General features: G+C 40.2%; 1 protein-coding gene across 8 annotated transcripts in view; it reads left to right on the forward strand.

Annotated features, from left to right (window-relative positions):
- Positions 1-15,215, forward strand: part of abi1a (abl-interactor 1a) — a 50,195-nt gene that overhangs the window by 10,333 nt on the left and 24,647 nt on the right. For all 8 annotated transcript variants that reach the window (XM_026180062.1, XM_026180065.1, XM_026180070.1 and 5 more), the window contains exon 2: positions 1,280-1,447. In XM_026180062.1, the coding sequence (XP_026035847.1) occupies positions 1,280-1,447 (168 nt within the window). The remainder of the gene's footprint in view (positions 1-1,279; positions 1,448-15,215) is intronic.

Below are 15,215 nucleotides of genomic sequence, written 5' to 3' on the forward strand. Positions count from 1 at the left end.
CCACGCACCACATTGCATATTGCGGCGTCAGTGGTAGGTGTCTGCGTGCACGCATGAACGAGTGTGTGATTTCAACAGATGGCCTTTTGCACTGAACCCTCTGGAGGAATCTTTCCTGCTTCCTGAGGGTGTTATCGCCCAACACATCTGCCGCTTTGATTCCCGCTAAAAGAAACACCGGCCGTGGAAAAGCCGGTGCTGCAGCTCTCCTGGTCAGGAGCTTTTAGCCAGCCATATGGACAGTTTGTGTATTAGTTGCGTTGATCGTTTGTTTTCTTTTGCACTGTCACCTCTCTTGTCTTCATATGGTCAAATTTTTTTCCCCCCTGTTTTGCCCCCTTAATGCTACCATTAGCTATCATCACCTCACCCACTGCTGCCACCACCTGTCTTCTATTACAGCACCCTGTTATCAAAGCCCAGCGTTTACCCTCCAGGCAGTGCTCTTTGGACTTGGTGACTGAGAGCAGTGTAGGGAAGAGCCCACAGAGATCAAACACAACAGCTCATCAGCTTGGAGCTATGCCCGTCTGAAGGGAGGTGGCTGAACAACATGTCGTTAAATTGTTACTGAATACATTGCTGCATACATGTAAATGTTTAGCTTCATATATGTCGAGTGGGCCGGTTATAGGCCACACAGACATGCTTGATTATACCAAAAAATATGATACTAGGTGTTTTTTGACATGATGATATATAAAAATGTACTTTAATTGTGTAGCACCTTTTTAAAAAAGTGATTGGATAGATAAAAAGAAGAGTATTCATGTTGTAAATTCACATGGAGAGCCAAACAGAATAATTGGAAAGCTTTTTAAAAGGGTGCAAACAAAAAAATATAAAAAGGAAAAACTAGATTAATAGAAACAAGAGAAGACAGAAGGGGACAATAAAACTGCACGTAAGATAACGTTGCAAAGTTTCCTACTTAAATTAGATGTGAATTAGCAGAGGTGTGGCTGTTATCTGATCTTGAATTACAAGTGAACTGTTGCTATCAACGCTGTGCTTTATTATTGATAATACGAATGAATTATTGTGTTGAATCTGTCAGGTTCAGTTCTGTGAAGCAGTTTAGAAAAGCGGATATTTTGCTCTTGAATGGTGGCTTCAGGATCCGTTACAGTGTGGTATCTCAGAACTGAGAGTTGGAGAGAAAATGGTCTTTGCAGTGTTTTTGGCCTGAAGCCAGCACAAACCTGACTTGTAGATGAGGTTAAAAGGTGGATGTTATGTCAATTTTAATAGTAACTGACATTTTTATTTCTGTGCACAGGCCCAGGACAAGAGGAAAGCTCTGGAGGAAACCAAAGCCTACACCACCCAGTCCCTGGCTAGCGTGGCCTACCAGATTAATGCCTTAGCCAACAATGTGCTGCAGCTGCTGGACATCCAGGCCTCGCAGCTGCGGCGCATGGAGTCTTCCATCAACCACATCTCTCAGGTCAGAAATACACACAGAAACTCCTGGCCACAGACCAAGCAGCTGTGAAGATCGCTGCCCCACGCTTTCCACTTCTCCTCTCACTTTCACACAGACTCGGTTATTTTAAGTCACAGCATGAAACGGTAGCATCCATGGTTCCCTTTATTGGTTTATCAGTCTTACTCAAGTCCTGACTGGTGGTCTGCTTGTTTTTATTTTATGTCAGCGTGGTTGAGAAGCATAAAAATGATGAAACAGTTCCCCCAACAGCCATCAACATCCTCAAAACACAGGGTTAGATTTGTCATAGCTGGTTGTAATCCATTCATCCACAGCATATTACTTTTGTTTTTTTAAATAAATAAGCTAAAATAACAGCATTTGAAAGCTTTATTCTGTCGCCTATTTAAAGAAAAACTTTTCTGTCAGTCACAAACTGTCAGAAGTCTATTTAATGCTGTTTACTTTATTTGTTTTTTAGATTTTAGCTTGTGTAGAAACGGGCATGTTGCAAGAAACAAAACCACACATCACGCTGTTTATTGCCCAAGCAAAATGAATCCTGTCCTAGATGTGCTTTTTAAAGTACGCAAAACTTTGCATCACATACTTTACAGCTGAAATGTAAAAGTTTGAAAACAAATGTTCTCCGTCCTCTTCGGTTTCTTTACTACTTAGCAAGTCGTTTGCAAGTGTTTGCAGACAAGCCGGTGTCTTCCACACAAAGAGCCGGTGACTGCACTTTACTCGCCAAAGAAATGCCAGCAACGTACCCACAACCACTCACCAACATGTTGAGCAATACATGTTTTTCCCTAGTGGTTACCAGTGGGTCATTGGCAGATCTGTAGGTCAGAGCAAGTTTGGCTTGAGCAAGCAATTTCACAGCAACTGCCAGCAACCTACAACTGATGGCAAATACTCAGTTTTAGCAACCGATGGTTGCCAGGCGATTGCAGCCTCTAGGCCTGTGCGACTGGAGCCTTCGATACGAAGCCCCTGGTCACTTTTGTTCAGTGCCAGTTCCAATAAAGCTTTTGCAAACACGAGGTTTGTATCCTCAGGACTGACATGAGGGGAAAAAAGAGATGATGGAAGTTTTTCTCTGGGAAAATATCAACCTGAAATTGCATTATGTAGTTCATTATGAATGTGGTTCAATTGATCAGAGACTTTTAAAATTATATTGATTTTATACTTGAGAGTAAGTAGCTCACTCTTTTACTTATTGATAGTGTTCAGTATTTTAGCAGCCTAACTGTTAAACGCTTTTGTTAAATGACTTTAACCACATTGCTAACACATACAGTAGCTCACTCCTGTAGCCGTTCCTCTCTGCAGGGTGAGGGTTTTGCCATGTGCAGGTAAATCCAGCCGCTCATCCAATGAAGGCATTAAGAGCTCAGACAAATCAAACAAAGAACTCCAGCCATGTGGCATCTCATAGATTAGAACTGGGAGAGATTCACCACACCCTGAGCACGCCAAAATTTGTGTTAAAATGACTATACTTGGAGTGGTTGGATGACGACTGGAGGCTCTAGTTCCTTTGATTTAGTTTTCCCTGCTTTTTCTTGATAACAAGACGTCCTGAAGGTCACATTTTTAGTCTGGTGGTGGAAAAGATCATTTGCGACGCCGGAGGGTTTGTGAGGGAAAGGAACAGACGATGACTGATGATGAGCAAAGAAAGCGGAGAGAGACTCCCAAAAAGACAAATTTACTTTTACTAAGTTTTGAGTCAGTATCCTGACAAACAGCCTTCAGCTGATACCAAGGTCACTGTGACACCACTGCCTGCCTCAGTCTCCATGACAACCCCCTGAGCTACATCTAAAAAATAATTGAAAGACAGCTCGACACGTTGTTTCAGATCAGCAAAGAAGGCCGTGCACTAAACACTCCGCTTAGTTTACACTATTTGACTTTGTTTCCATGGTCTCGTATCTTGTCGTGGGAAATTCCAGACTTCCTTTGCTATATTTAAACTCAATGTTGTGCACAGTGTGTAGCCATGGAGAAGCCTCTAAGATGACTAAATAGTGTCACTTTAGGTCAGCTGACAGCCAGGTTTCCCCTCATTATGCTTATCTTTATATTTATCTTTATCTTTATATCTTTATCATTTATTTAAAAAAAATTTATAATAATAAAGCAAGAGCACCAAAAGAGCATTGATGCACCAAATGCCACTTTCCTTGGCTGATTCTGATTTTGCTTTCTAAGAAATATAAATTTGCATTGTTTATAAAAAATTGAACAATAAAAATATTTTCCACAGCTACACCTGATTATACCTTTTTTTTCATTTAATCACACACTTGGATAGATGTTGGAATAAAGTGCTCCATGTTACTGGACAGAATTCACATTGTAAATGTGACTTACCCAACATGTTGTACCTTCTTGTAAAGCTTCTAATTTTAAAGGAACTTATTTCCTAATCACTTGAATTTGAGAATAAATGTCAGACTAACGCCTACATCCAGTGTCGAAGAAAATGGCCAACTCTGACCACAGTGGTAGAAATCAAAGGTGTGTACTCAAAAGCAACGTAAAACCATTTAATATCACATTGTTATGTAAATGAAATTGATTTTAAATGGCAGATAGATGCATTGCACTTATTCCAAAAGCTAAATTAATTTGATGAGTGTGGCTTATGTTAGCCAGTTGGCATGTTTTACAGTACTCTGGTCAGGTGGTTATGCTTGTTTCTGCAGCCTTCATGGAGCCATCTATTTTTGGTAGTGCTAGTAGTGCTACTGGTAGTGCTATTTTTGCTCTTTTTGTCAAACTCTTGAACGACACACTGCACATCATACCAAGATTTGATGTTTTAGCTAATAGCTCTTTGGGAATCTCCCTGTTGAAAAACCTTAAGAAAGCCCGGGGAACTGTTGCTCAAAATCATTGAGCAATAAAGTTTCACAAAAGCGTGACTCTTTGGAAGCAAAATAAGAGATGATCAGCAGGCCAAAGTTTTTACACAGTACTCTATTATTATGATAGGAAGGCTGGTCAGAGGTCAAGGCTAATTAGCTGAAAAGCCAGTGACCAGTTGGTGCATATCTACTTCAAACTATTATTTTCCCCAGCTGACAGCCTTTGTAGCTACAGGAATAACACTCTGCTGCCTTTTTTTTTAAAATATATATATATATAATTGGTCTCTGGAAATGTAAAGGATTTAGCAGCTTTGTCTTGTTGCCAAACATACGCCACAGTGCTTAATATCCTTTTCATTCATTACGCCTTCTTCTCTGCCTGGTTGTTTTTATGAATAAGTGAGAGCAGAGGTCTTAATGAGTTAGCCATTATGAAGCGTATCTCTGTTTTTAATAACAAAAAGGGAGGGCTGTGTGAGCTCTGCACGCTGTGGGTTTGTTATAGCTCTCTGCTGTCGTGTTCAGAGGTGGATCATTATCGTGATGCCCTCACAGCTCATGGATATGAGATTAGCGGAAGCCCTAAAGGCCACTGTTGCATTCTGCTGAATGGTTAATGGAGAGGAAAGCCTGTAACTTGCGGGGGAAATTTCCTCATTTGCCTCTGAAATATGATGAACACGCTGTTGCGTGCGCTGGATGAGTCCTATAATTCTCCCTATAATCAATTTTTGTCAGTATCATAAGCCTGTACCAGTTCCTGCTCAAAGCTAGAGATGCCTCAGAGTACAGTCAGTGCCTGTGGTGAGACGTGTGCTGGCGTCATGGCAGCTTTCTTTGGTTTGCCCACAGTTAGGAGGGATTCACTCTGGTCAGGGTGTGTCTGCTTTGTGATGGCATCTCTCCGTCTGGAATATAGCACATTCATGTTGTTTACCTTTGTGCTGGGGTGCATACGAGTGACTAATGGGTTCTGTTTTGCCAAATTAGAAAACTGTAGGGTGCTCCGTATGGCACATGAAAGTTCTTTTATGTGTTGTAAAAATTTCCACCATGTGTTTGTGATGTCGTACAATAGGAGTCCAAAGAAGAAATCAGGCAATCCCTGCTTCATTTTTCCCGTTTCTTTCTTTTTCCAAACTCGAGACAGCTGTCTGTGCCCTTATCTGTTGGCCTTCTTGTTTCCAGTACTTGGTCCCTTCTTCATCATGAGTCTTGAGAAATGCCAAGCTATGACTGGCCAGCGACCAACTTGTAGTTTGTGCTGTCTCTGCCAAGGCACAGCAAGAAATTATGACTTGTTTTTGACTCAATCGACAGTGTGACCATCCTGTCAGACAAAATATTGTGCTTTCTGCAGGCTCGATATGAAGCAGGTGGACACAGAAGATGAAGCTCGGCTCATTTGTAGCGGATCAGAAAACATAAATGTGATGTCTTTATATTTACAACATTTTGTAATAATTTAGTCTCTGCTACATTTGATCGTACCCAAATTACTTGTTGTTATTCAGTGGATATCAGTGTCCTGCTGCAGTACAACTTACATAAATGTTTCAATGTGTTCCTCTGGGTGTTTGTTGGCGTGTCACCTTCCCTGCTGTCATTGCCATTTACAATCTCTTTGCAGTATTCAGGCGGAAGGTCTAAAGGGAGAATAGAGTAGCTAGCGGGGCTTCCACCTTGTGCTGCGTGTGAAGTGGCTGCTAAGAGGCTGCGAACAGGGAGTGCTTTGTTTGTCCGGTGGAAGAAAGCGGTGCCTCGCATTGAGAACCTCTCTGTGATACCCCGAATAGAGAGGGAGGACAGGAAGAAAGGGTGTATGTGTTTTTGGATGCGTTCTCCTTAAATTCAGTCTCCATTGCATAATTTGATTTCACGCAATTCACCCAGAGGCACTGAAAATACAGCAAGAGAGAGTAAAGCCTCTCTCATTTACCTGCGATAGATGTCTGATTCAATCATAGTTACATCAAGTTTTTCATGAGTAAGTGTTAGATATGGAAAGATGGGACATGATGGAAAAACAAAGTAATTTATCAAGAAAGACACCTGAAGAAACTCAAAGATGGCTCTTGGCTACTATTTTGGTCAACACTTTCTATTAGAGGTGATGACGTACCTCTCCTCTGCTTGCATGGTGAAACAGAGAGCAGAGGAGAGAAACTTGACCAAATAAAGATATTAACTTTTACGTATTTCATTTAAAGGCAAAATTGATGAGCCATAGAATTACTGGAAGAGTTACAGGTCAGAGAAAGGGGAGAAAGAACCTAGTGAATATAATAATGTATCTTAAAGCTTCCAGGGTAAGTAGATGTTACATAAACGCTTTTATGTATGCCAATACTTTTGGGTGGTGGTGAGTCTGCAGTGTCATTATCAACTCAGTGACATGGCTTCCTGTTCTTTGCTGCTCTGCTCACAGTGAAACAAAGAGCAGAGGAGAGAAACCAGCGCAAATAATCAGCACATGATGCAGCAGAGACAAACTGAGCTTAAATGAAAGAAAATATATGATTTTATTACGATGAATATGTGATTTTTGTGATTCTTTATTTTTGTTTCAGCTCTGCTCTCATTATTTTCACAATGGTGGATTTTTTTATTTATTTTTTTGTTTGTTTGAAGAAAACTACACAGTATTCACATTTTCTTTAATGGGAGTGAATTAAACCAACATTTATAGCTGTTCTAATTGGCTACATTTTGGTGAAAAAGACTATTAAATAACAAAAGACATTTGTTAACCGATGTACAACATAAGGAGTTAAAGATTTGAACGTCTGCAGTATGAGCAAAATTTTGACGGTAATCTTCTTATCTTTTTAAATAAAATGACTAATTTTTTGTAATGCTTACATTTGCTAAACGAAGACGAGAACGAAGCAAAGGTAATGTCGGTAAATTGAGCATGAAAATATGCCACACTGAAAAAGACGGGCACATACTTAAACTCACATTCTGACCTATAAATAAAGACCTGGTGATTTGTGTGTATATATGTGGTTATGACCATTTTTAGTGGCACAGTCTTAAGTTCTCGTGACTCTTGACTGATCGCATCGGGGAAGAAACTCAATCTTAGGCCACAAATGGAGGAAACTGTGATCGTTAAGACCTTTTAAGATGGTGCGAATGCAGCATCAATACAGCACAACAGAGTAAAATGATATCAAAATAAAAGGAAAAGTGCAAGTAATTAAAGCCTGTAAACTATTTAGATGAATTTAACTTTTTAGCATTTATCCTGTGAAACTGTAGATTGCACTTGCATTATAGCACAAATCGATCTGTCAGTGTTGACTAATCTAATGAAAATGATCCTTTGACAGTGTTGTAATAAATCATGCCGTTATTGAAAATACTTTACTGTTTGTTTTGCCAGCTCATATTTATTTGTAGTGATTTCAACCGCTCTGTCTTACATTTGGACCTGGCTTGTGTGCAGACTGAACTCGGTGAACGCAGTGAATGCAGAAAGCAGCTGATGCGCGCACACACACGCACGCACAATGAAAACTCAGTTTGTTCCCACAGCTGTGAGGTTCACTCAGATGGTGTTTCTACAGTTACACAATATTCTTATCTGATCACATGAGCCAGCCCATGTTTGTGTTCAGAGTCGGATTCGGTTTGTGTTTATGAGGCCAGGTTGGCACACTTACTGTTTCAGTTATTTGTCATTTCAATCGTCATTCCTCGCATGAGCAGTTGCATGCCTTTACAGTCCACTGCTTGTGTGTGTAAAAGGCTGTGATAAGAGAGCATGCATGCTAGGAATTAAGGTTGTGTCTGTGCTGCAGTGCTGACTTGCTGACCTCCTGTTGAGGAAGAAATGGCTTCGCTCCAAACAGGAACTGGAACCTTCTCGTTCTGTCTGCGTTTCTGTGTGCTTCTTGTTTCCTGCTGATCCCTCTGCTCGCTCTCTCCTTTCTCTCGCCTGGTGGTCTACTTTCCACTCTTAGATATTTACACGTTTTTCTACATGACTGTTCAGTGGATTATAGTGATGTGGCAGGATCGGCGGTCAGATCCTTGTGTGGTCTCTTGCCTCTTAACAGCAGTTATTTAAAATATGGGGTTTGTATTGGAAGGTTTGGATTCATGAAAAAAAAAAAAGGGGGGGGGGGGGTTAGAAAATGATTCTGTGGAAAGAAATTTACAAATCTGTGACGTCTAAATGAAGTTAGACCTTTTTTTGTAATTCTATTGATTAAATCACATTGACATCTTTTACATGTCTCTACAGATTCACAAGCATATAACCAGTAATTGAGTGTCTTTGTCCAGTAATTCAGCAATATTTCTGAAGCCTTTGTTAGTCATTATGTTTAGCAAAATGCAATGTGATTGCATTGGAGATTTCAATGTGTCTTTGATAGATTTATTGACTGTACATGCTCACTTTTAAGGATCTCTGAGTGGACTTTGGAAACTATTGTGCTATTTTTCTTGGCATTCCTTTACACTGCAGTTTGTGGGATGTTTTTTGATGGCTGAATAAGTTAATTGTGTTGCTTTGTGACACAGACGCAACTCCACATCATTTGCACTAAAGTTTCCAAACAGTGGATAATGACGATCAGCTTGTAGGGATCACCTTCTGTTTTGCCAGACATTTGGTTTGTGCTTCTCTAACCTTTTATCTGTTGTGTATATATTCGTCTTTTGACTTGAATACATCCTGTATATGTAAAGCTGCAGGGTGCCGGGAACGGCTGTAACTGCCACTCACAGGCATGACATCCAGCAGTGATTTAGGGAGCGCTTAATTTGCTCATGCTTGTGTGTCATTGGCAGAGCTTTTTAAATATCGGTCAGTTGTGTTCATTTAATTCTGGTTGGACAAAATTAATTATGATTCTTACAACCCAGTTGGAATCTTCTCACATTCTCATGGATCATATCTTGAGTTAATGTGATTTGACTCATAAAAATAACATTTATAAAAACGTATAAACAAGTCTGACCTGAAAACAGACTTTTACTTTTGCTTACGTAAGAGCAAGCATTAAAAAGAAAAAAAATGGATGATCTACAAAAAAATTTGTAAAACACAAAATGTAGCAAATTTTAAAATCAATTTTGTTGATCAGCTCATCAAACCTGTAAGAAAGGAGACCAACAGATCCTGTTTTTTGTTTTGCTTTAAAAGAAATCTAACTGCCCCTTTGGGAATAAAGTGAAACTTTTCATTCTGTTTGGCAGTTATTAAATTTTCCCCTTTTTAATTGAAACATGTTTGTTCTATAAAATATTTAAAAACAAATCTTTGCATTTGAGAACCTCAAGAAATAATTGTTTGTCATTCTCGCTAAATAAACAATTTCAGCGTTTAATGATTTTTCTGTTAATCTCATATTTTCTGTTGTCGCATTTTTCTCGTCCTTGTAGCGTTTGTAGCTTGAATGCAACGTGCGACTCTGTCCTGCATGGGTGGATGTTAAAGGGTGGATGTGTGATGATGTGAAATAACTGGTGACTGAGGTTGTTTAGTGATTCATCAGCTTCTCTGCTCTGTGGTTACTCCTCCTTCCTCACTAGCAGAGTGCCTTCTCATTATTACCAGTGCATTCTTTCCCAGCCAACAACTGTCCAGTTGCATCTAATCATTGCACCTTTGTTCGGCACCACAAGAGCAGTGTAGGGAATTGTTTGACACCTTTGCATCAACACGGCCGATTGGGAAATGCTTTTCCTTCACTTTTCCTTTCATTTTGCAGCTGAGTCTCAGTTTTAGGTGTTTGTTCGTCTCAATTTTGTCTACCTCTTAGTCTGGGAATGGTAAATACTTGCTCTCAGCTTTCAGTTTGTATGTAAACTTCAGCTCTCAGTCAGAATGCTGCCTTGGCTGCCGCCCAAGTGAGACTGCAAAGGCCAGCTGAGGTGTTTCCATATGTGCTGTGTTAGCAAACACCGCGTCGACCTTGGCATGCTTTCCCGGCTCATTTTAATAGTGTTTTTCTCTCTCTCTGTGTCTCTGAGAGCCTTTCTTCGAGGTTTAACACTTGTCCAATCCTGGCTCCGTCGTGTCACACGTGGGTTGTTAGATTCACCAGAGGGATCGGATTTTTGAGGGATATTTAACCGAAGCTGCCAAACTGAGAACTCCCCACAGTGCAGTTGACCTCCCATTTTGGCTCAGAGTGCACATGGAAGCTCTGGCATGCTCTGTGTCGCTTTAACCGCTCAGAGAAGCGGCCTCGCTGCAGGGCCGTTTTGGACAAATGTTAGACTCTACAGATGACGGGATTCAGATGTGCTGGCTGTAATCACGCTGAGAAACGCATTGGACAAAGGCATTTGCTCTTGTTCAGCAGCCGTTTTGCCTCACTGTGGATTTGGGAGTGTTGGATGGAGCTTCTCTTACAGATGAGGCTGGACACAGTTAGTGGGAAGCTACAGCTACAACGCAGAGTTAAGAGGTTCAAATCTAGGGCAAAGTCCTCAGGGCCACTGGTTCGCGATACTGATAACAAAGCAGAAAAATATAATACATATTTCTCAAGGAAATCAGAATATTTCCTCTGTTTTCCCCCCAGTGTTGGCTTTATCTTGTGAAATACTGACAACTTTCACATTTTCAAGCTCCTACGCTCTATTAAAATGCAGACTTTATTAACAAATAAAGCTGTTTCTGCACCAAAACAGCACTTTCTTTAACATCCTACTTTGAGGAAAGCGAATGCCCGTACAAACCATTTGTACTATGTCGCAAAAGATTAAAAAAAAAAAAAAAAACCCAAACAAACAAACTTGTCTTACATTTAAAGGAAAAGTTTGCATTATGGGACATTTATTTGTTTAGTTTCACAGGGGTTTTATATGACTGTAATGTGGCCTAAATTAACCCATACATGCATGAAGGTAGCCTGCACACATCTGATTCCAAATTAGACAGAATTAGGATTTAGATTAGGAACTTTTTAGACAGTTAATAAGTGTAATGATCATGAATCTGACAAACTTTTGTCATTATTTCACAAAACTAACTGCTACACAAAATGCCGGGCCTTATTAAAGTCACCAATGATGTTCATTTTGAACTACAATGTTAAAACAATCAAAATAATCCTTATTTATGTTGTACAGTTGCATGGCACTGCAGGAAACAAGCCCTTTAAACTCCTCTGCCTTTAAGGACGCTGTATTCTGATTGGCTCCCTTGTAAACATCTGCTCTCATTGACATCATAGGGAGCCAAAAGTAGAAAAAACTGTCGGAAACCTGAGCGTTTGGCCCACGGGCATTGCTTGCACGTACACTGACCTTGTTATTTGAAGGCTTGGCCATGTTTAATATGGGCATCAGCAATGAAAGTTTGCATATGTGACTGAAAACAAGGAAAAGCATAACAGTTCCACTTGAATGTGAAGCAGTGTTTTGTACACAATTTTTAAGCTTTTAAGAGATCGCTCACTTAACACCAACTCTTTGTTTTGCTTTCATTTGTTCCATCTTTATGTAAATGTCTAATAGTGTCACTGGCAACAGGTTAGATTGACTCGGGTAGAATTACACATCGCACAATTAAAAACCCAAGCCCAAGTTTGTTTGTTTTTTCTTTCAGCTTTACGTGCCAGTGTTGTGAGATTGATGAAATAATCCTTTTAAATGATGTATCAAGTTTTTTCATTGGCTTGCGTCCTGCTACTTCTCATATGCACGACTGCAGAGGTCGCTGACGAAACGCACTGCGTTATGCAATAAATATGGACTCCTGGCAGGCAGTTTTATATTGATCAATATGAATGAATATATTCATATTCACAGTCATTTTCTCAAATATAAATCACGTCAAACCAGTTTCTGCATTTCATTACTTGTGGAACATTCACTTGTGTAGCAAAGTCAAACTTTAATGCCAGGCCTGCGTCATTAAAGAAGGAAAGGATTATGCAAAGATGAGAAAGCACATCGACTTATACATGAGTAAATAACAGTTCTTCATCTGACACGATGGCTTCTCCTTTTAAAGCCACGCCTTATGCCTGATGCTGAAGTACACAGAATGGTTTATGGTTATCCATCTTGTGGCATCTGTAAGAAGTTATAGTTGATCACAGAAAAAGCTTGTAGAGCCTCCTCTGTTAGAACCACACTACAAACTAAAAGCAGTCATTTGCCTTGAGATTAACAAGTAATGCTGCCTTATATGGATTCTTTGGGAATTGTTTTGTTCTTATTTTAGGACACCGAGGGTTGGATTTTTAAGAGATCCTTGTGGTTTTGTGCCTTTTAATAAAAAAAAAAAAGTTGTTTTTATTTATTTTTTCTTCCATTGAACAGTCAGTCTCTCCAGCCAAGATGAGCCTAATTATATAATTGTGAAACACAACCACAAGATGTCTTAATAGTACATCTTAACTCTAGATCCTTTGTGAGCTAGTGTTTCCACGTTTCACAATAGCAACATTTTCAGGACTCTTCTGTCATGAAGTTATTTTGGGAAGTGTAGGAAATGGCCTAGGTCTGTGGAAGCAGACCTAGAAGCAGGAAAACACTTCATCATTAGATAGCTGCTTGAAGACACCGAGCATTGCAAATTGTTCAAATCTTGTAGGCGGGGAAAAGTGCTTTGCTGAGAGAGTGTATTTGAACATGGTCAAGATTTACTGGAGATGTAAGGCTGAAAAGAAGAGATGGCCTGATTAGGCTGTCTTCACCTCACTCCTTAATCTGCAGCAAGGCTGAAATTGAGGTTCAGATGTTTGAGTGAACGGCGTAATCGCACAGTACAACAAGGACCTCCAATGTCTGGACATCATCATCATGTAGTCCTGATTTATGGTGGGTAAAAATAGCTCTCATGGACTTAAGAACATAGATATTCTCTTCTCTCATCAGTTTACTGAATCATTTTATTCAGATCTTATAATTATCTGTAGCTGAAGTCTGTTATTAACTATTGACACATTTGTCTGGTCTGGCAAGCCACACACAGAAACATCGGTATGTAGGGTGTGTTTGTCTAGCTGTAGGTTTTTCCCCATGCTGAGTGTAAGTGCCCAGCTCATCCTTACTACGCCTACAGTACACGCTGGGAAGCTTTTTGTTTGTCCGTGCGTTTGTGCATAGTTGGCGTTTTACCGAGGATATCATCCTGCGGCCAGTCTGCCAAAGTGCTGAAAAGGCTGTTTTCTTCTCTTTCCAGTACGTGTCGAAGGGAAAGCAACTGTCTCAATTCCAGATAAAGTGTACTCGTTTTTAGTTCTTTTCTTTTAAGTCGCTGCTCAAGTCGCTCGCCAAAACACTGTGTGCTTGTCTGGTGGGAAGTTGTCAAGTTCCGTTTGTTCAAGATTTTGAAATTCCAACCCTAGACCTCTGCTTGGCCGTTCCCACTTCACTCAGAGATTTATGCCCCTTCTGCTGATCTCGTGTGGATACATTCTGTCAATGTATGACCTCCTTTCCCAAGTAGTCCAGCCTTCCCCCTTATCTGAGCAGTGGGCTGCACTGGCCTGAAAGAGGCAATAAGCATTCATTGAAAGTGGGGGTCGACTTAGATTTGAAGACCAGAAAGCGATGCGTTCTCAAAGTTGGGTATTGTTTTTAAATTAGAGGAAGAGTCCTCTACAGTGGGTGCTTAAATTATGGGGCCTCGGGTTTTATTAGTAGACTTATAATTTTTGTGTCAGTTGTTGACCAGTTGCTAAGTGAAATTGGACATAAAGATTGTACTACATCAAAAACCTCTGTGCAATTGCTTTGGTTACTAGCAGATTGCCATGGGCGTCCATAGTTTGCATGGAAGGACTGACTTGTCTGCAAACACTTACCAACTGCTCACCAAATGGTCATGAAGCTGTAAATGTGCGATGTAAACTGGAAATGGAAACCCTTGGCCTTTCTAAGTAAAAATTGTGCCTTAACACTGCAATCGATACATCTCAAAGGTCACAGCTATCCATATACCTCTTTGCGACCAATTTCACCTATCAACTGGCATCAATCACTGGTGAGCAGGCTGGGAGGGACATTGATCCAAAGCGATCTGTTGTTATTGGGTGGGCTACACTGACAGTTACAATAAGTTGTTTGCAAAGTTTTTTTGGCTTTTGTTGACGTTGTGTTGTATGTGTTTTTGTTTTTTTTATTTTATTTTTTTTAATGCAACCTACAGTGAAAGTTGAGTACACTGCATAATGCGAACATTAGCAAAGTAATGTTGATGAACCCAAATATTTTCTTTTGACGAAGCACTTGGCAACATTATGTCCATATTTCTGTATGGACATATTGCAAATCAATTTCCCATTAGGGACAATAAAGTTACCATTGACCAACAGTGGGGATGCTGCTTAGCAATGAAAACCAGGCACAGCCTCTACCCAAACGGTAACAATCTGGCTTCAAAATAAATAAATCCTAAATATTTAGCCACTGGTTGCTACTAACAACACAACAAGAATTTCTCATTGTGGCAAGCACTGCACCGACTCCCTCATATTCCAAAATGGGGAAAAAGTCTCCAAGTCTAACGCATTCTTGACTGAATGTGGATGACGCTGATGATGTTGGCAGTAGCTCCAATTTATGACCTAAATCCCTGCACTAGTCATAGATGGGTGACTTCTCTGGGTGTGGGAAGAACTACAGGGTTAAAAAAGAGAGGGGGGGGGAAAAAATAAAAGGATGCCAAAAAAAGAGGACTTCAAGGTGACAAATGAAAAGAGCAGTTCAATAAAAGCAGACAACGAAGTGGGGGGCACTTTAAAGTCCTAAAAGCCCTTAGATGATGGATAAGCCAAACACCAACTGCTCAGTGTTTTGGGAAAACAGCCGTAGGCCTGAGACATATGTGTGGCAGTGGTTGAGAGCACATGTGAATCATGCACCTTTCAGTTTGGCAAGACGTTTTCCACCCAGCAGATGGACCATTGGGATCGAGTAAA

This window comes from Astatotilapia calliptera, chromosome 9, assembly GCF_900246225.1.
Source record: "Astatotilapia calliptera chromosome 9, fAstCal1.2, whole genome shotgun sequence".
Lineage (NCBI taxonomy): Eukaryota > Metazoa > Chordata > Actinopteri > Cichliformes > Cichlidae > Astatotilapia > Astatotilapia calliptera.